At 39.7% G+C, this 22,495-nt stretch overlaps 1 protein-coding gene across 1 annotated transcript in view; it reads left to right on the top strand.

Annotated features, from left to right (window-relative positions):
• LOC140741793 (constitutive coactivator of PPAR-gamma-like protein 1 homolog) overlaps positions 1 to 22,495 on the top strand; it is a 137,976-nt gene that overhangs the window by 104,127 nt on the left and 11,354 nt on the right. Inside the window, exons 14-15 of the mRNA XM_073072182.1 lie at positions 8,325 to 8,508; positions 18,735 to 18,873. Of these exons, the coding sequence (XP_072928283.1) occupies positions 8,325 to 8,508; positions 18,735 to 18,873 (323 nt within the window). The remainder of the gene's footprint in view (positions 1 to 8,324; positions 8,509 to 18,734; positions 18,874 to 22,495) is intronic.

The following is a 22,495-nucleotide window of genomic DNA, read 5'->3' as shown; positions in this document are numbered from 1 at the left end:
GCAAATATCCAGGAATGGCATGTTCCTGTTAACTTGTCAATCCTGACAAGTTTAGGAAACCTTGGCTGACGAGATATTGAGGCTCTGATCAATAAAAAGAAGGAAGCATACTTTGTATTTAGGAGACTGGGATTGAGTAAATCCCTTGACATTTATAAAAAAATTTCTCTTTCAATATCGCTATTAATTTCTAAGTAGAAGAATACAGAGTACAAGAAGATATACAGTCGGCCCTCCTTATCCACGAATTCCGCATGCGTGAATTCAACCAATCGCGAAAACCCGGAAGTACTCTTCCAGCACTTGTTCAAGCATGCACAGACTTTTTTTTTCTTGTCATTATTCCCTAAACAATGCAGTATAACAACTATTTTACATAGTATTTACATTGTATTAGGTATTATGAGTAATCTAGAGATGATTTAAAGTATACGGGAGGATGTGTGGGTTATCGTGGATCGGGATCGAAAAAAATAGGTAATTCTCTTACTCAGTAAGTCGGAACAGGTACATCCGGTATTATTGAGCTTCAGTTAATCAAACATTTGTCTTAGTATATAGTATATAATTTACCTTTCTATGCATATAAAACACTTAAGAACGTATGTTTCAGCGCCGGGCTCAGAAACTTCTTCCTGAGTTCGATCCAGTGACAGACCGCTATCGAGTGCGCTCTCCGCCGTGCCAGGTTGATGTGAGGATCAAAAACACCAAACCCCAAAACCCAATAATTAAACCACTGCGTTGCTTAGTAATAATTGTAGCTTTCATCGGGGCAGAGCCTTTCTCACTTTATCCATTAAAATTGTTCCGATCGTTGACCGACTGTAGTCTAATGCTTTTCCAATGACCGATGGCGTTTCACCTCTTTCCGATCGCTTTATTATTTCCACTTTATTTTCAATCGTGATTATTTTCGTGAACAGAAACTCTGTGGATTCAGATCTCTGCTGCTGGGTCCTAATGTCCACTGCACTGAGACAGGTTAAATAAGGTCTAGGGTTCCGCTGGGTCCTAAGATCCACTGCATTGAGACAGGTTGAAGAAGGGACTTGAGCATCAGTGAATTTTTGTACCTGCAGGGGCTCCCGGAACCAATCCCTCACGGATAAGGAGGGCTGACTGTATATCATAAGTCAAAAAAAAGATAAAGTAATACCAGATACATTATATTTGAATCACACTTGCAATCTCATTACCCCTATATTCATGTAAATTAAATTAAATTAAGTTGTAATATTGAAATGTGATAATTTTATTATACAAAAATAAGATTCTAAGCCCACTACCAAGATTGAAGCTGTTTGGTAAAGAAAGAAAAAAGGGGTAAAAAATCCTTATATAGTGAAACATGTTATTAGCCAACATCAGTACTTTAACAGCAAATCAAAGGTTTTGAAAATAGTTCAAAAATGGTCCCCACAGTGTTTGAAAGTCTTAACTAGATTCAGAAATTGAATAATGGATCTTCTCTAAATTTAAGCATGATATAACATCACGTAACCATTGAGCGTGAGTAGGCAGAACGCGCCCTCCTAGCTATAAGAGAAATAAAACCCAAAGGTGCAAATCAGATGTCTCCAAAATAATATCTTTTCCTCCAACAATACTGAATAAGGCAGTCAAAAGGTTAGGCTTAAAATTTACTTTGAAAAGTACAGAGAAAGTTTGGAATACTGCCTTCCAGTATTTTTCAAGACTCAGGCACGTCCAAGACATATGAATTAGTGAAGCTTCTCCATTGTTACATCTATCACAATAGGGAGATATATCCGAATAAAAACGAGATAGCTTATCCTTGGTCATGTGGGCCCTATGGACCACTTTAATTTGTAGGGGGGAGTGACGGGCACACAACAATGAAGTGTTAACCAATTTAAAAATTTTGTTCCCAGTTTCCTCAGAAATTGAAGTCTGTAAATCTTGTTCCCAGAGATTTTTAATTTTGTCTAAAGGAGCATTTCTCATTTCCAGCAACATGCCATAAATACTTAATATTGAACCATTATGAAAAGTTTTCAAATTAGTAACTACATCTAATAAGTTGTTATCAGGACTTTTAGGAAATGTATATAATTGAGATCACAGTAAGTCTCTAATTTGTAGCTATCGAAAAAGCGAGTTTTTGGTAAGCTGTATTTAGCTGACAATTGTTCAAACGAAAAGAGACTAAAAACTTTAAGAATATTCTTAATCAGGAGGACAAAGAGAGGGTATGAAATGGGTGTGGTGAATAAGGTTAAGGAAAATCCTAAGAGTATCTAAAGTAAGAGTAAAAGGATGGCTAGAAGGATCAGCAGAGCTGCCTCTGTCTTGAGTCGCAGGAGATGGGAGGTATTTTTAATTATTATTTCTCCTTGTTGTTTACTGAGGAGATATTTGCTGCCGTACAGCACATTAAGGTGGAGAAATCCCCAGGGCTTGACTGAATGCATCCATTGACTTTGTGGGAGGTTAGAAAGGAAATTACGTAAGCCCTTGCAGAGATATTTGCTTCATCGTTGGCCACTGGTGAATCTCCCAAAGAGTGGAAGGGGGTTAATGTTGTTCCATTTTCAAAATGGGTAGCAAGGACAAGCCAGTCCAGTCAGATTGACATCAGTAGTGCAGGTGTTACTGGAGAGAATTATGAGGAACAGAATCTACTACTATTTGGATCAACGGCCTGATTAGGAGTTTTGTGCATGGAAAGTCGTACTTAATGAACCATGTAGAATTTTTTGAAGAAGCACCCAAAAAGGTAGGGAGGGTAGGGCAGTTGTCAGTTTGGATCTGTGACAAGTTCCTGCATGGTTGGTTGGTGTGCAAGGTTAGGTTCCATGGAATTGAGAGAGTGTTGGGAATCAAAATTGGCTGGGATGTAAGAGGCAGAGAGTGGTGGTTAAAGGTTGTTGTAATGGAAGTGGTGACTATTGGTGTACTTCAGTGATCAGTATTGGAACCCTTGTTATTCATTATTTATTTGAATGATTTGGATGTGAATGGACAAGGCTTGATCAGTAAGTTTGCAAATGACACAAAATTAGATGTGTTATAGATTGAGTAAAAAAAAAGGAAGTTATGTTGAGCTTTATGAAACTCTAGTAGTTAAGCCTCATTGAAGTATTGAAAACAGTTCTGGTCACCCCATTATAGGAAGGATGTTGAGGCATTGGAGAGGGTGCAGAAGAGTTTTACCAGGATGTTGCCTCGATGAGACAGCATGTGCTATAATGAGAACTTGGACAAACTTGGGCTGTTTTTTTCTGGAATGGCAGAGGCTGAGGAGAAATCTGGTAGACGTTTTTAAGATTATAAGTGGGGACAGACAGTATCTTTTTCCCAGAGTTGAAATGCCTAACATCAGACAACATGCATTTAACGTAAGAGGGGGGTAGTTTAAAAGGATGCAAGGTTCTTAAACAGAGAGTGGTGGATGCCTGGAATGTGATAACTAGGGTGGTGGGAAAGGCTCTTAAGAGATATTTAGGCAGGCACATGAGTTTGAGGAAAATGGAAGGATGTGGATGTTGTGTAGGCAGAAGAGGTTAGTTAGGTTAACCATTCGATTACTAATTTAATTGGTTCGGCTCAATATTGTGGGCAGAAGGGCCTGTGCTGCATTGTTTGTTATATGTTCTAAAACAACCAATTGTAGATGAACTGGTTTTGGCTACTAATTTTATTTATATATTATACAGAGGAACGAAAATAATTCTTGTAATAGGTTCTAGGGAAGCTTCATCTGTATTTTTTTTAAAGATATGCCTTTAAAACTGAACTTTAACTCTATTTCCTCAACCCATTCAAATAATGCAAATATCTGGTGACTTAAAAAAGTATTCAGCCCCACAAATGTTTTCACACTTTACTGTCTCATTTTCTAAACTTAAAGTATATTGAACTAGGATTTTTTGAACTAATTGCAAAATATTGTGCATCTTTTCAACTCAAAAGAAAAAGTCTAAAACCTGTCAATGATTTACTAAAAATTAAAAACCAAAACTTGTGAGGCTGAAAACATATTCATCTCCTTTGTGATTGCTATGTAAACATTCCTCGGGTGCAACTCACCCAATTTGTTGATTTAGAAAATTAGAGGATAACTTGTTCTTAGTGAATTCATAAGAGTAAATAACTGCACTCTCTGTAAGGTCCAATGGCGTTGCAGATTTTCAACAGGCCAATCAAAATGAAGACTAAAGCACATTCAAGACAAGTCAGGAGAAATGATAATAGAGAAGTTCAAATCTGGGAAGGGAAAATGACCATCTCAAAGACATTGACTATGAACCCTGGAAAAATATGAAACCACAGCCACACTGCCTAAGTCAGTCCTCCCCTCTAAACTTAGTCGCCAGAGAAGAATGGCACTTCATGTTATTGTGACACCAACATTCACTCTGAATGAGCTGCAGAAGTCAGTGGCTGCAGCCGAAGATGATGTTCATGCCCTACTACATTTCAATGGTTTTCCCAAACTATAACATGTTTAAACTTGGAAAAAATTAAGAGTGGCACTATCGACCCTTCGGTTAAATTTGAAGAAACTTGGAGGCCATTTAATCAACATTTTCATATGATGTAAGCTGACCTTTCTCGAATCCTTAATAACTTTTTGTTCGTGTATAGAGGAGTGGAGTTAATGACAAATAATGATTTTAACCAATGAAACATGACAGCCCAGCTTTTGTTTTGTTTTTACTTTGGGTTTTTTTAGTTTAGAGGGAGTTTTTTCTGTCAAAATTTTTAAAAATTTTTTTCATGTTTAGTTGCTAAAAGATTGGGAGGCTTAGATTACACATGTTATTCGGAGTCTGTTTCTGTATATGTTAACCGTTAATTAATGTAATCCCGATCTCTTTGTATCATTATCATTGCTATGTTTATCTACTCAAAACTAAATAAAAAAGATTGAGAAAGACGTTCGTGGCTCCACAATCTCTAAGGCCTTGCACCAAAAAGGGTATTTATGGAAGAGAGGCAAGGAAGGAACTCTGACTAAGACAAAAGGGCATATCTTGCCTGTAAAGTCTTTGCAAAATGTCATTAGAAGATACTGAAAAGATGTGGAAGAAGATCTTGTGAGACTAAAGTGAAATTTTTTGGCCTCAACACTAAGCAGTACGTCTAGCATAAATCTAATACTGCACATCAACCAGGTAACACTATTCCTACTGTAAAGTATGGTGGAGGTAGCATCATGCTATGGGGATGCTTTTCAGCAGCAGGGACTGGAAATTTGTTGAGGATTGATGCAAGATGAATGCTACTAAACACGGAGATCCTGGATAAAAACTTTCAGCTGGGTGATGAACCAAAGCACAGTGCCAGAGCAACCACGAAGTGACTTCAAATGAAGAAAATCGAACATCACTAGCAAGACCTTAAGATTGCTGTCCACTGCCATTCTCCAACTACACTGACACAGCTTGAACAATTTTGTAAGGAGAAATGGGAAAATCTTGCTCCATCATGTTGTGCAAAGCTAATAGAGTCTTATCTAAAAAGGCTACTGGATATTATAATTGTAAGAGGTGGTTTAACTAAGTACTGAGTAAAGGGGGATGAATACTTTTGAACTACTGACATTTTAGTTTTTGAATTTTTGTTTTTTTATGCTTCACAATTTTCCTTGATTTTTTTGGTTCTACTGTGGGGGAGAAAAAGGAACACGTGATTCACAAATAAAAATTCTCATTTAAGTTATTCAAAATCCCTGGTTGTAATACTCATTTTTATGAGCAAAGAGTTGGAGCTGAATGCTTTTGCAAGGCACTGTATTGGGTTAAATGTCTTCCCTCACATATGTTTACATTTGTTTTATAGATAATTATTTTAATGGACATTTGTGCACTGTCTTTGCATCTCAGCTAAATACAAAACATTTTGTGATGAAAAGGCGATATTGTGCTTCCATGATTGTTTCAGTGATATGAAGATTAGAAGAGCTAAGCACATGTTCTGTTTAATAATAAAAATGTCCTAAGCCCTTGAACAACCAAATAATTTAGATTACAATTACTAGTCAAAATTAATTGGCGTCACAACAATTTTCTGATACTTTAACACCATTAATATATTTTTAGATACCAATAAGAAGTTGTACAATGTTATTTAGAATAAAAAGTCTGTTTTCTGCAGAGGTGACCATGGAGCTAATGGATTGTTGTAAAAACCCTTCTAGTTCTCTGATATCCTTCAGTGAAGGCAATCCATTGAGGAGCTTGTCTTTGAGCTGCTTACTGAAGTAGTCTGCAAGGCACTCTGTTCAGAGGTTAATGAAGAATGGATATATACCAGTCATATCAGCAATGGGTTAAGATTTATAAAAGTGTTCTTATGTTTGCCATCTTTACTCAATGTCTAAATCAGTTTGATCATAACGATACTTAAAGATTTGGTTCTAATCGTGGAACATGAGGAGTACAAAAAAGAGCTGCTGTAGGAACTCGGCGTGTCAGGTAGCATCTGTGGAGGGAAGTGGACAGTCAGTGTTTTGAATCAAGGTCCTTCATCTGTCTTACCAATCTTACAGAGTTTTACAAGAAAATTGATGAAGGAAAGGCAGTGGAGGTTGTCTACATAAACTTTAATAAGATCTTTGGCATGGTCCCGAATGGGAAGCTGGTAAAGACAGTTCTGTCGCTTGGCAATCAAGATGAGGTAAAAATAGGTTTCGACATTGACTTTGCTGGAGAAACCAGAGAGTGTCTGGAGGTCTGTGACAGTTGTGTGTCACAGGGATCAGTGCTAGTTCCGTCATTGTTTGTCATCTATATCAAAGATCTGGATGATAAATACAGTAAACTAGCTCAGCAAGTTTGAGCATGACACCAAGATTGGGGGCATAGTGGAAAGTAAGGAATGCTATCAGAGCTTGCAGCGGGATCTGGACTAGCTGGAAAAATGGGCTGCAAAAATGGCAGATGGAATTTAATACAGACGAGTGTGAGGTGATGCACATTGGGAGGACAAACCAGGGTAGGACTTGCGCAGTAAACAGTAGGGCACTCGGGAGTGTAGTAGAACAGAGGGATCTGGAAATACAAATCCATAATTCCTTGAAAGTGGTGTCACAGGTAGAGTTTATAAAGAGATCTTTCAGCACATTGGCCTTCATAAATCAAAGTACTGTGTACAGAAACTGGTATGTTATGTTAAAGTTGTATAAAATGTTAACAGATTTCACAACATATGCCAGTGATATTAAACCTGATTCTGATTCTGACGTTGATGAGGCCTAATTTGGAGTATTGTGCTGTTCTTGTCACCTACCTACAGGAAAGTTATCAATAAGATTGAAAGAGTACAGAGAAGAGTTACAAGGATGTTGTCAGGACTTCAGGAGTTGAGTTACAAGGAAAGGCTGAATAGGTTAGAACTTTATTCCTTGGGGCCTAGGAGAAGAAGGGGAGATTTGATAAATCTTAACCCATTGCTAATATGACTGGTATATATCCATTCTCCATCAACCTTTGAACAGAGTGCCTTGCAGACTACTTCAGTAAGCAGCTAAAAGACAAGCTCCTCAATGGATTGCCTTCACTGAAGGATATCAGAGAACTAGAAGGGTTTTTATAACAATCCATTAGCTTCATAGCCATCACTAGAAAACAGGCTTTTTATTCTAAGTAACCTTCTGCAACTTCTTATTAACATCTAAAAATACATTAATGGTGTTAGAACATCAAAATTATGAAAGGTATACATAGGGTTCAGGGAGGCATGCTTTCCTCACTGAGGTTGGACTAGAACCAGAGGTTATGGGTTAAGGATGAAAGGTGAAATATTTAACAAGAATATGACAGGGACTTCTTCAGTCAGTGGGTGATGAGAGTGTTGAACGAGCTGCCAGCGAAAGTAGTGGATGCTTGTTCAATTTCAATATTTACGAGAAATTTAGATAAGTACATGGATGGAAGGAGCATTGAGGGCTGTAGCCCAGGTGTGATTCTATTGGACTAGGTAGAATAATAATTCTGCACAGACTAGATGGGCTGAAGGGCCTTTCCCTGTACTGTGGTGCTTTATGACTCTAACTAAAATAGCAGAGCAGAAATGAAAAGGAGTGAAGAATTGAAGAAGAGGGCTGGTACAAGAGTTGGCGAGCAATAAATGGATCCAGCTGAGGAAGGGTTGCTTCACAGATGCAATTGGAGTGGCTAGCAGAGGTGGCTTGGAAAGAAGGCCTGGCTTGTTCAAAAAGACAGAGAAAGGGACAAAGTGGGGCACATCACCTGAAATTGGGGAATTTTGTGTTCATACCATTTGGAGCTTTAGTAATGTTTTGAGGGGCTGTAATAATATAAGAATGAATACAAATATTCTACAATTAATTTTAGGCTGATCAAGCTGCAAAACTTGAGAAGATGCGTCAGAGCATTCTGGAAGGCTTAAACCTTACCAGGCAAGGTCATCCTATTGCTTATCCTCCTCCAGCAACTATGCATTTTTATCCGACTGCAGTTTATCCACGACATGTTGGACCAATGCTGTCACACCATAGTAGAGGAAGAGGTGTGGGTGGTAAGTAGCATTACTATTTTGTCTGTTCTTAAGCATGAAATTTCATTTAAGTTTAAGTATATATTTTTCTTAACTTTGTCATTTTATTTTACTTGCTAGCTTATTGTAGCTTTGAAATACTTGTACATATGATTTTAGTTCTGACTTATCAACTCACATTCCAAAGTACTAGGTTAAATAGCTGTCTTGGTATTTAAGACATCCCACTCTGCAAAAACCCATTTCAGGGAGGTAGCACCATCAATTTTCGGGAGACTCCCGGAACTTCCGGGAGAGGTGGAATATCTGCAAGAGTATCTCCTTAGCAGCTAGCCAGCTAGTTTAAATAATGAACGAATGACACCTGTTAAACTCACCTCAACATGTTTCTTACATTTTAACCCACCATGGGCAATAGAAAAGTCGCTGTTGCAAACAGTGCAGTGAGCAACACTCTCATTATTTTTGACCCCTATTAGGCATGGGTACACTTTAGTGTAGTCTGGGGTGAAGTATATTTTCTTTTTTGGAACACTCTGCCATGGTGTGCTCTCTCGGTCTCTCTCTCTCCCCCTCTCGTTCTCTCTCTCTCTCCCTCTAGCTTGCTCTCAAAAATATCGATTTATGGGATATTGTATATAATTTGCGGGCATCAGGGAGCTGCTATCAATATGCAGGAGACTCCCAGAACTTCGGGAGAGGTGGGATGTCTGGTATGGTGTCAAACAAAAGTCCAAGATCTTAGATAATCCAATTTTAGAAACTGATTTAAATAAATACGAATTTAAAATGTGTAATATGAATTTCAGTATTGTAATATGAAAGTTCTGTCTCACTGATGTTTGTGATTTACCTTGACGAGATTGATTTTTGCACCAAAATTTTAAATTTGCACAAGTACCTGATTTAATTATTTGTAAACAGCATGTACCTCTTTCTATGGTATAACATTTTAAACCTTTCATTGCGGTCTGACTTTGTTATGTTCAGTAATCAACTTGTTGGAATGGATTTTCGGCTATCCATTGTCGAAATTAATTTCATTTTCGCAGATACAAATCTTGGGATTTAGCACAATAAAGCATTTTGTGCTTCTAAATCTGTAAATAAAATATGAGTAACAATGCTTATTGAGAATTGGATTAATCTTAGCTTGTAAAAGACTTGGATAACTGCAGCCTTACTCAGTATATTCCCTTCCAGCAAACACCTGAATCTTTGGATTTGCCTGAAGCCAAAACTAGCAGAGTGACCCATTTCTGTTCTCTGACCTGTACCAGGTGATAAATAACATCAGTTTATTAATAACCTCTCAGCTTTTGAATAAGTGTTAATCCAAATCAGACTGAGCATTTGGACATGGTTGAATATTTCCATCAAACAACTACTTAGCTGCAAGTTTGCTTCGGCAAGTGATTGCATAATTTTTAGAGTCGCGAAGTACAGAAGCAGGCCCTTCGGTCCATCTAGTCCATGCCGAACAATTTAAACTGCCTAGTCCCATTTACCTGCACCCAGACAATAGCCCTCCATATTCCTACCATCCATGTACCTATCCAAGTTTCTTTTAAATCAAAAGCGAATCAAAATTGCACCCACCACTTGCACTAGCAGCTTGTTCCACACTTACCACACCTCTGAGTGAAGTTTCCCCTTGTATTCCTCTTAAACATTTCACCTTAAACCCCTAACCCATAACCTCTAGTTGTCATTTCATGCAACCTCAGTGGAAAAACCCTGCTTGCATTTACCCTATCTATAACCCTCATAATTTTGTATACCTCTATCAAATCTCCCCTCAATCTTCTACATTGTAGGGAATAAAGTTCTGGCTTATTCAATGTTCTTTATAACTCAGATTCTCCAGTCCCAGCAACATCCTTGTAATTTTTCTCTATGCTCTGTTGATCTTATCTACATCTTTCCGATAGGTAGGTGACCAGAACTATATGTAATACTCCAAGGAGGCCTCACCAACATTTTAAAAAAACTTCAAAATAACATCTCAACTCCTGTAGGTTGATCTATGAAGGCTAATGTGCCAAAAGCGGTTTTTTTAATGACACTACCTACCTGTGACGCCACTTTCAATGAATTATGGACCTACATTTCCAGATGCCTTTGTTCTGAAGACACTCCTCAGTGCCCTACAGTGCACTGTGTAAGACCAACCCTGATTGGTCCTCCCAAAATGCAATTGTTTGCATTAAATTCCATCTGCCATTTTTGTAGCCCATTTTTCCAGCTGGTCCAGATCCCAATGAAAGCGTAGATAGTCTTACAATTTACCCTCATATTTGTGTCATCCGCAAATTTGCTGATCCAGTTAACCACATTGTCATCCAGATCATTGATATGGATGACAAACAACAAATGACCCACCACCGATCCCTGTGGCACTCCACTAGTCACAAGCTTCCAGTCAGAGAGTAACCATCTACTACCACTCTCTGACCTCTCCTGCAAAGCCAGTGTCTAATCCAATTACTAACTCAACTTGAATGCTGAGCGACTTGACCAACCTCCCATACAGGAACTTGTCACTTGCCTTGCTGAAGTCCATGTAGAGAACATCCACCGTCAATGACATTTTTCAATGGTTTTTTTCTCCTCGTCTTCAGGAAGTATGAAATGCTTTTTAGGAAAAATAGTCGTGCTATTATTTATTTTCATCTTTACATAATCTGATAATATAAATATGAGAGAGTTAAAAGATATGTTGAATTACTGTGTTGATCAGTTGACTTTTATTATAATTGATCCTAGTTTTATGGGACTGAAATTATTAAGGTACTATTATTTAGTACCTGTAAATGTATTGCAATGTAATTGTTTTGAATGAGCCTAGTTCAGTTCAAATTGTTAGTTCACCGTGCAGAGCCATTTTTAATTGATTAGAAATAGCCATAAAACTGAGTGACATAACAATTAAAATAAATTATGGCATATGCAGTAAGCAGTAAATTGTATGTGCTCTTGTTTTTGAACAGATGGATCTTGGGCTTTGAGTCCATTGTTTCCTGAAAGCTGGCAACACAGATAGATAGTATGGTGAAGAAAGGATATGGCATACTTGGCTTCATATTCTGCACATAGAATATAAAAAATGAGATGTTAGACTGCACTTGGATTATTGTGTGTGCTATGCTGGCTCCCACACTGTAGGCAAAATTATCATTGCGTTGGAGGGGGAACCAAGGAGCTTCAGCAGGTTGTTGCCGGCATTAGAGAGCTTTAGTTATGAGTGATTGGATAGGCTGGCTTTAATCTCCCTGAAGAGAAGAAGGCTGTGGGAAGATGTGAAAGGGGTATAAAAAATAAAATAGGCAGATATACAGTAGATGGAATCCTTCTCCCTGTGGTTGGGCTATCATAAACATGAGAGCAGAGGTTTAAGGAGAGAGAAAGCAGTTTCACAGGAGATTTGAGGGGAACATTTTGTAAATGGAAAGTGATCTTTAGATCTTGTTTATGCGATCTTTAGGCATGCATTTAAATGCAAGTTTATTGTGGGCAAATACGATTAATGTAGATGGACTAAGAGATCAACATGAGCATGTTGGGCTGAAGTGCCCATTTCTGTGCAGTACAGTTCTATGGCTCTTATGAATTTATGTGTGCTTTGTCCAATGGGAAAGGAATTTTCTGTATTGTGGTTAATCCAGGTTGGGACATTTTTTTTCATTTCTACCTAACCCATATATGTGTGTGTGTGTGTGTGTGTGTATATACACATACAAAATTGTGTTTCTTTTCCAGCATCAGGTAAATATAATACCAGAGGCACATTTTCAGTTATTGCCATTTTGTTGCTGCACACATCAAGCACAACCCTCAGAATGGCCAAGAGTCACTCGGCGGCATTATTTCAAAGGACTCGTCATCTCATGTTCTCGATATTTATTGCTTGTATTTTTTTCTTTTGTATTTGGGCAGTTTGTTGTCTTTTGCTCATTGGTTAGTTGTCTGTTCTGTTGGTGGGTGCAGTCTGTCATTGATTCTATTTTGTTTCTTGAATTTGCTGTATGTGCCCACAAGAGAATAAATCTCAGGGTTGTATATGGTGTCCATAGGTTGTAGGAACAATTGCAGATAGGGCAGATGAAGTTATCCCCACTGATTTAAGACCCTAATGATTGAGGGGTAATAACTGTTCCTGAACCTAGTGGTGTGAGTCCTGAGGCTCCTGTACTTTATTAGTCCTGAGGAAAAATATGAAAGATAATAGATTGCAAGTCCACCCTGCGCATCAGTGATGGTGCCTCCTCCCTTCCTGATAGACTTAATGCCTTCTATGCATGATTTGATGCAGTGAATGATGTGACATCGAGGAAAGCCCCTCTCACTGAGGACAGGCACCTGTCTGGCTGCAGCCAAGGTGAGGTGGATCCTAGCCAAGGTAAACCCACACAAAGCTGCAGAGCTGGACAGCATTCCTGGTCAGATGCTGAGAGATTGTGCAGCCCAGCTATTAGAGGTCTTAACGGACATCTTTAATATCAAATAAACTCTTCTCAGGCTTCCAGTTGGGTACAGGTATCAATTTTAACCAGCATTTCAGTGACAAACTCTGCCACCTTCATCAGGGATCCCTGATGAATATGGCAGAGTTTGTCATCAAAACATCGATTAAAATTGATACTAGTATCCGGCTGGAAGCCCGAGAAGAGTTTATTCATCATATATGTCGGGAAAACACTAGATCCTATTTCATCTTTAATATCACTTTGAAACAGTCCACTGTACCTTAGGCTTCAAGACAGCCACCATCATTCCAGTGCCCAAGAGTGTGACAGTAACTGGCATTTACTGTTACAACCCAGCAGCACTGCTTCAATAATCATGAAGTGCTTCCAGTGGCTGGTAATGAATCATATAAAATCCTACCTTCCAGCTACATTGGACCATTTCCAGGTTGACTACCAATCAAACCAATTCACTGATAATGCGATAGTCTCAGCCCTCCACTCTATCCTTGCCCATCTAGAAAACAATGCCTCATACCAGAATGTTGTTCATTGGCTTCAGCTCAGTTTTAACACGATCATCCCTCAGAGGCTGGTGGGTAAACTGTCCTCGTTGGGACTCCACGCTCCTCACTGTAAGTAGATTTTGGACTGCTTTACGGAAAGACCCCAGGCAGTCCAAGTTAGCAACAACAGCTCAAGCTCCATCACACTGATCACTGGTGCCTGGCCCCCAGGGCTGTGTGCTCAGCCCACTGCTGACTCACAACTGCACTGCCAGATGCAGCTTGTCCAATGATGTGAGAATAACAGACTGAGTCTTAATGCGGACAAGACAAAAGAAATGGTTGTGGACTTCAGGATCATGCAGGTCAACTATCTCCATTCCACATCTATGGTCGTGCCACGAAGAGAGTGAAAAGCATGGAGTCCCTTGGTGTGCACATAACAGGCGGTCTATCCTGCACCCACAACACCCTCTCATTAGCCGAGGAGACGTAGCAACATCTACTACACTTTCTTGGAAATTGAGGTGTGCAAGGCTCCCTGCTCCCATTCTAACCACTTTCTACAGGAGCACCATGGAGAGTGTGCTGTCTGGCTGCATCATAGAAACATAGAAAACCTACAGCACAATACAGGCCCTCCAGCCCACAATGCTGTGCCAAACATGTCATGCACTTACTTTAGAAATTACCTATGGTTACCCATAGCCCTCTATTTTTCTAAGCTCCATGTACCTATCTAGGAGTGGCAGCCTATTCCACGCACTCAACACTCTACATAAAAAAACTTACCCCTGAAATCCCCTCTTCCTACTTCCAAGCACCTTAAAACTGTGTCCTCTCATGTTAGCCATTGCAGTCCTGGGAAAAAGCCTCTTAACTATCCACACGATCAATGCCTCTCATCATCTATTACACATCTATCAGGTCACCTCTCATCCTCCGTTGCTTCAAGGAGAAAAGGCCAAGTTCACTCAATCTATTCTCATAAGGCATGCTCCCCAATCCAGGCAACATCCTTGTAAATCTCCTCTGCACCCTTTCTATAGTTTCTACATCCTTCCTGTAGTGAGGTGACCAGAACTGATCCCAGTACTCCAAGTGGTTCTGTATAGCTGTAACATTACCTCTCAGCTCTCGAACTTAATCCCATGGTTGAAGAAGGCCAATACACTGTATGCCTTCTTAACCACACAGTCAACCTGAGCAGCAGCTTTGAGTATCCTATGAACTCAGACGCCAAGATCCCTCTGATCCTCCACACTGCCAAGGGTCTTACCATCAATATTATATTCTGCCATTATATTTGACCTAACTCACACTTACCTGGGTTGAACTCCATCTGCCACTTCTCAGCCCAGTTTTACATCCTATCGATGTCCCGTTGTAACTTCTGACAGCTCTCCACACTATCCACGACAACCCCAACCTTGTATCGTTAGCAAATTTACTAACCCATCCCTCCATTTCCTTGTCCAGGTCATTTCTAAAAATCACAAAGAGAAGGGGTCCCAAAACAGATCCCTGAGGTACACTACTGGTCACCAACCTCCATGCAGAATATGACCTGTGTACAACCACTCTTTGCCTTCTGTGGGCAAAACAATTCTGGATCCACAAAGCAAGGTCCCCTTGGATCCCATGCCTCCTTACTTTCTCAATAAGCCTTGCTGAAATCCTTATACACTACGTTTACTGCTCTACCTTCATCAATGTGTTTAGTCATATCCTCAAAAAATTCAGCCAGGCTCATAAGGCACAACCTGCCTTTGACAAAGCCATGCTGACTATTCCTAATTATATTATGCCTCTCCAAATGTTCATATATCCTGCCTCTCAGGATCTTCTCCATCAGCTTACCAACCACTGAAGTAAGATTCACTGATCTATAATTTCCTGGGCTATCTCTACTCCCTTTCTTGAACAAGGGAACAACATCTGCAACCCTCCAATCCTCCAGAACCTCTCCCGTCCCCATTGATGATGCAAATATCATTGCCAGAGGCTCAGCCATCTCCTCCCTCACCTCCCACAGTAGCCTGGGGTATATCTCATCCAGTCCTGGTGACTTATCTAACTTGATGCTTTCCAGAAGCTCCAGCACATCCTCTTTCTTAATGTCTATGTTCAAACTTTTCATTCCGCTGTAAGTCATCCCTATAATTGCCAAAGCAAAGTGTTCATTAAGTACCTCCACTGTCTCCTCAGGTTCCATGCACACTTTTCCACTGTCACACTTGATTGGTCCTATTCTCTCGCATCTTATCCTCGTGCTCTTTACATACTTGTAGAATGCCTTGGGCTTTTCCTTAATCCTACTCACCAAGGTCTTTGAACCTTCCATAAGCTTTTCTTTTCTTCTTGACTAGATTTTCAATGGCCTTTGTACACCATGGTTCCTGTATCTTACCATCCTCTCCGTCTCATTGGAACGTACCTATGCAGAATGCCACGCAAATATTATCCCCTGAACGTTTGCCACTTTTCTGCTGTACATTTCCCTGAGAAAATCTGTTCCCAATTTATGCTTCCAAGTTCCTGCCTGATAGCTTCATAGTTCCTCTTACTCCAATTAAACGCTTTCCTAACTTGTCTGTTCCTATCCCTCTCCAATGCTATGATATAGGAAACAGAATTGTGATCACTATCGCTAAAATGCTCTCCCACTGAGAGACTTGACACCTGAACAGGTTCATTTACCCATACCAGATCAAGAACAGCCTCTCCTCTTGTAGGCGTATCTACATATTATGTTAGGAAACCTTCCTGAACACACCTAACTCCACTCCATCTAAACCCCTTGCTTTAGGGGGATGCCAATCAATATTGGGGAAATTAAAATCTCCCACCATGGCAGCCCTGTTATTATTGCAGCTTTCCAGAATCTGTCTCCCTATCTGCTCCTTGATGTCCCTTTTACTATTGGGTGGTCTATAAAAAACACCCAGTAGAGTTATTGACCCCTTCCTGTTCATGACTTGCTCCTTTTCTGCAGACATAACACTATCTCTGATCAGCAGTGCCACACCCCCACCTCTTTTGCCTCCCTCCCTGTGCTTTCTGAAACATCTAAAGCCTGGCTTTCTAAGTAGCCATTCCTGTCCCTGAGGCCATCCAAATCTCTCTAATGGCCACAACATCACAGCTCCAAGTACTGATCCACACTCTTAAGCTCATCCGCTTTGTTCATGATACTCCCTGCATTAGAATATACACATCTCAAACCATCAGTCTGAGGCATATCCCTTCTCTATCACCTGCCTATTCTCCCTCTCACACTGTCTGCAAGCTTTCTCTATTTGTGAGCCAACTGCCCCTTCCTCCGTCTCTTCAGTTTGGTTCCCACCCCCAGCAATTCTAGTTTAAACTCTTCCCAATAGCCTAGCAAACCTCCCTGCCGGGATATTGGTCTCCCTCGGATTCAAGTGCAACCCGTCCTTTTTGTACAGGTCATGCCTGCCCCAGAAGAGGTCCCAATGATCCAGAAATCTGAATCCCTGCCCCCTGCTCCAAACCCTCAGCCACACATTTATCCTCCACCTCACTCTAATCCTATACTTATTGTCGTGTGGCACAGGCAGTAATCCTGAGATTACTACCTTTGAGGTCCTGCTTCTCAACTTCCTTCCCAACTCCCTGTAGTCTGTTTTCAGGACCTCCTACCTTTTCCTGCCTATGTCATTGGTACCAATATGTACCATTACCTCTGACTATTCACCTTCCCACTTCTGGTTATCATGGATACGATCAGAATCGTCCCAGACCCTGGCACCTGGGAGGCAAACTACCATCCAAGTTTCTTTCCTGCATCCACAGAATTGCCTATCTGACCCCCTAACTATAGAGTCCCCTATCACTGCTGCCATCCTCTTCCTTTCCCTACCCTTCTGAGCCACAGGGCCAGACTCTGTGCCAGAGACACAGCCACTGTTGCTTCCCCCAGGTAGGTCATCCCACCCCAACAGTACTCAAACAGGAGGACTTATTGTTAAGGGGGACAGCCACAGGGGTACTCTCTGGTATCTGACTCTTGCCCTTCTCTTTCCTCTCTGTTAACCCACTTATCTGTCTCCCGAGGCCCTGGTGTGACTACTTGCCTATAGCCCCAGCTATCATCTCCTCACTCTCCCTGACCAGACGAAGGTCATTGAGCTGCATCTCCCATTCCCTAACACCGTCCCTAAGGAGCTACAGCTCGACATACCTGGCGCAGATGTGACCGCCCGGGAGGCTGGGAGTCTCCCGAACATCCTACATTTGACACCCTGTAAAGAACACAGGCTTCGCAGGCATACTGTGCTTCCTGTTCCTATTCTTAACAAGTAACTTACCTCACCTCAACCCACTATTGCCTAAGCCCCGTTCAGCCAAAGCCCTCCTACACTGACTCTCTCTACTCTGTTGCCTGCTCTATAAAACTGTCTTTTTAAATTCTTCCTGCCGGTCTAACTCGCTGACATCCACGCGCCTGCGCAGTTGTGCCTCAATCATTGTGTGGTACAGTTGGTGCAAGGGTTCAGATCACAAGGCCCTATAGAGGATAGTTAGAAACTGCCAAGAGGATCACTGGGATCTCGCTCCGCTCTATTTGTGACAGTTACAGGTACCGTTGTATATGAAGGAAATAAGTTAATATTAACTTATTTATGGTAATTTTTTTATGTGCTGTGTGCACTGTGGTCTGGAAGAATGTTGTTTGGTTGTGTGTGTGTATGTGTGTATACATGTAGTCAGATGCAATAAGTTTGAACTTTCTCTTGAGGCACAATCATTTATCAGTTCTAAAAGAGGCTGAGTTTTTAAAGTTTTTTTTAATAAAAGCAATCATATGATTATTTGGGGATAATTGAAACTGGAAGAAGTGATTCTTTGGCTTTGAAAAGCAGTGTAACTAATTTTTTTGTTAATTGCTTCTGCATGGCAAATGAACTGCTTGATGATGGATAACTTAATACTAATCTATCTTCATTAGCGATGAGCTCCAGCCTGTTGGTAACTGCACCAACTGTACCAATCAGAATAGTAGATCTTTAGCAGTCTTTGAAAGGATTCTTAAGATGTAGCAGAATGTTTATATAATGCAGCTGTGGAATGTGTGTTTGTAGTCTGTGTGGCAATTAATGTTCTATATTTTGACCTCTAGAAATTTTCTTTTCACTTTGGTAATTTTTTTGGCAGATTTATCAAAGATTTTTTGATATGGTTTTATATTTTCCATTGTCATTTTGATCTGCTAAAGAATATACATGTATTAATTACAACTTCTCATTTGCAGGTGTTCAGCCAATGCCCTCTCAGGGAGGAAAACTGGAGATCGCAGGGACAGTTGTGGGCCAGTGGGCAGGGAGCAAACGTGGGCGTGGCAGAACAGCTTTCCCTTTGCAAGTTGTTTCTGTGGGAGGACCAGCCAGAGGGTACGATGACTACAGTAGATTTAATTGTGTTACATCCACTTACTGTGTTCATATTCTTACAGAGTTTGAATTCATGGCATGAAACATTTAAATAATTAGAACTAAAATCAGATAAAAAGGAACAAATTTTCCAGTACAACAAGGATGAATTGGTCTTTTAAAGACCCTGAACAGAATCCAAGTAATGGATACTAGTTAAATATCACTAAACCTGTCTACAGTTCATCAATTACTTCGTGTCACAAAGCAACATCACTTTCAATTGGGGTAGGAAAACAGTTTTGCCTGCAGCACTATTAATATCTTCCTGTTTAGGAGCCTTTTCACTACTGATCTACGTGCAGTTCCATTGAGACATTCCATGGTGGGTGGAGAAAATTGATTTGCATATGAACTTACTGCTATCTCTTTTTAGTATTTGCTGAGGTGTTATACTGAATCTTCAAAGCCCATGTTCACTATGATAAAGAAAGCCACATTTGGTCTCTTACATGATGTAAAAGATTCCAAGGTGTTAAGACCCCTAAATTACCATTAATAAAACATACAATCTGATCATCGTTGTAATGCATTTTTGTGGAAGCTTCCTGTGCACGGTTTGACTGCCTTATTTCTTACATTGAAATGATGACTATCTCAGAGGTACTTTATTGGCTATAAAATATTTTGGGATACCCTAAAAGGATTATGAAATATGTTATATAAATTATGTCTTTCTTTGCCAAAGCAACAATTAAATCATATTATATTTCTAATTGCTATGGATTTTCAACAGTTTTTAGAATGTTTGTGCTGGGGCATGAAATTTAAACTTAAACCCTTAACATAGTGAATATAATCTGTTTAATAAATTAGCATTTAAGTTTTCAGTTATATTGCTTAAACAATATTTATTTTGATATAGAACTGCATTTTAGCAATTTTACTGTGCATTTAAAATATCCTGAGACTCAGTTAAACAAATTGATAGTCTGGTTATAACCACATGCTATTGTTCATTTTATTTTTACTTTGCCTGAGGAGAATTTTTTATCTTATGCAGCCAGTATAATGTTCCAAAGCAATTTGCTTCATATTTTTGCTGAAGTACAATAATTAAATGATTAATTATACTCAGTAGAAATGTATATTATACTTTTTATTTGAGAATTTCAAAATGTTTTTCTTTCTATCTTTCTGACTGACTAGCATCAAATTTTCATGCTTCTCATCTTTGTGAGAAGCATGAAAATAAATTCACAGACTTAACTTTTAGATTGTAGGGTGGATTTTTTGCAATTAACTTGGGATGTGCAATTAACTGGGATGTGCACACAGAAGATTGACATAAAGCCTGCAATTTTCTCTCTCACTGATGACAGTAGTTAGAAATTAATAGGCACTTATGATTTTCTTAAACTGACCTTGTGGTTTTCCAATGGTAGGAGACTTGAAGAAAATCTACCCAATGTTTCATGTCGGTTTTGGTGTGTGCTCAGATGTTTTTGCCTTTGTCATTATCAATAACAGGAAACAAGCAATCCTAAGTAAAGGGCAGCCCAATACTATTGTTTATTCAAATGAATTAAAGTTTTTTTTTGAGACAACTGCAAGAGGTCTGAAAAACAAAATAATTTTATATCATAAACATTTTACAGAATAAAATGATATAAAATAATCATTTTATATTATAATTGATTTGTGACCAGTATAATACCACATGAGTGCTGAGGTTTTGAGGCATAAATGTAGATTTTTTGTATAATTTTACAGAATATGTTACTTTAATCTGAAGGAGTTATTTCTTTTATTTGCACCCTCCCTGCAGAGCTCATAGAATTCTCCAACTTCAGAGAACTTGCTCTTTGTTTCAGGATTTGCCAGTTTTGCTTGTGATTCCTGTCTTGTCTCATTTATACATTCTAGTCTGCCAGTCACATCCCAGTAGGCTAGATTATACAGCATCACTCAGACTTCACAATGCTATGCAACACCCACAAAGTCCCGGAGGAACTCAGCAGGCCAGGTGGCATCTATGGAAAAGAGTAAAAAGTTTTGGGCAGAGACCTGCCATCAAGACTGGAACGGAAGGGAGGATAATCCAGAATAAGAAGGTGGGGGGAGGGGAAGGAGTACAAACTAGAAGGTGATAGGTGAAGCTGGGTGCGTGGGGGAAGAGGAATGGCATAAGAAGTTGGGAGGTAACAGGTAGAAAAGTTAAAGGGCTTCAGAAGTAGAAACAATGTAGGAGAGGAAAGTTGACCAAGGAAAGGAGGAGGGATACCAGGGGGAGGTGACAGTTAGGTAAAGAGAATAGAAGAGCTAAGGGGGAGCTATAGTGGGGAATTGAAGAAGAGGAAAGGTGGAAGGGAAAAAATTGCTGGAAGTTAGAGAAATCGATGTTCATGCCATCAGGTTGGAGGCTACCCACGAGGCTATTATTCATTTCCATAGATGTTGCATGACTTCCGGAGTATTTCCTGCATTTTGTATGTGTTGCTTTGGATTTCCAGCATCTGCAGAATATCTTGTGTTTATAAATCAATATAATTCACTTTTTGCAGGTATTTCTATCACTGATTCAGTAGGTTTACCAGTAATCTATTGGGAAGAAGAGTGACATATAGGTGCTTGCTTGTAAATCAGTTGAGAGTGTGAGATGGGGTATTGAGGAAGATTGACTATCTGGATAGGTTCATCAGATACTGTATACAGTATGTGTTGTATTGCTGTATGACTAATTCCCAACTGAATTTGACAGTCTGGCACGTTTGTCAAATATTGGTCTTGACTGGAAGGGGGTTGTGGATTCTGGTATACAGCTTTATGTATTCTGATGTACAATACTTGATCTTCCTGGATGATTGACTGGGAAAACCATTGGTACAATTTCTTAGGTTATACCATTTCTTTGTGTATGAGAAGGGATCTCTTGCTAATTACCTTCCATTCTCCACCCCATCCCAGAATGAGCTGGAGACACCATTCCTTGCTGGGGTCTCAATCACTTAGTGACCTTTTTGCTAAAGACAACAGGTGTATAGAGACTTCCAGCCAAAGCATAGGGCTTGAGATTAAGCTTTCAGCTATATGCCAATCTCTTACCTGATAAGAATTTGGTTGGGAGGTGAAACATACACTGACCTCTATGGGTTTTGGCAATCTGGCCAACTTCCTGAGGGAAAAATATTAAGTAACAGGCCTAACCACAGTTAATGGCCCATAAAATTCAGCCTTGTCTCTTGTTATTTCCTCTGTGTATCTCCAGTGCAGTTTTAGAATGGAGGGGATTCCTTTCTTTGTTCTGTGTCTGGCAAGTCACAATCATCTCAATAATTTTGATCACCTTTAGCTACAATATTCCACGAAAATTGCAAGTGTGTTTGCAGTTAATCAGCAGGGCAATGCTAGCTGATTGATACATTATTTAAGTTAACAGGGGCTTAACTAGGAAACTCATATGATCATTGCATTACAATAACAATTACAGGGTTTATCCTGCATTGGAATTTTTGCATCCACTTTTGATCCTTAAGTGGCTTTCAGTGATAAACGTGGCATACAATGGATCTTGAGGAAAATACTGTTCCCTCAATTGAGGGAAATACCATTCATCCCGCAATCTTTTTGACTCCTAATCATT

The sequence above is a fragment of the Hemitrygon akajei genome, chromosome 19 (genome assembly GCF_048418815.1).
Source record: "Hemitrygon akajei chromosome 19, sHemAka1.3, whole genome shotgun sequence".
NCBI classification, from domain to species: Eukaryota; Metazoa; Chordata; class Chondrichthyes; order Myliobatiformes; family Dasyatidae; genus Hemitrygon; species Hemitrygon akajei.
The sequence above is the reverse complement of the archived record's forward strand: the minus strand, read 5'-3'. Positions and strand labels throughout refer to the sequence as shown.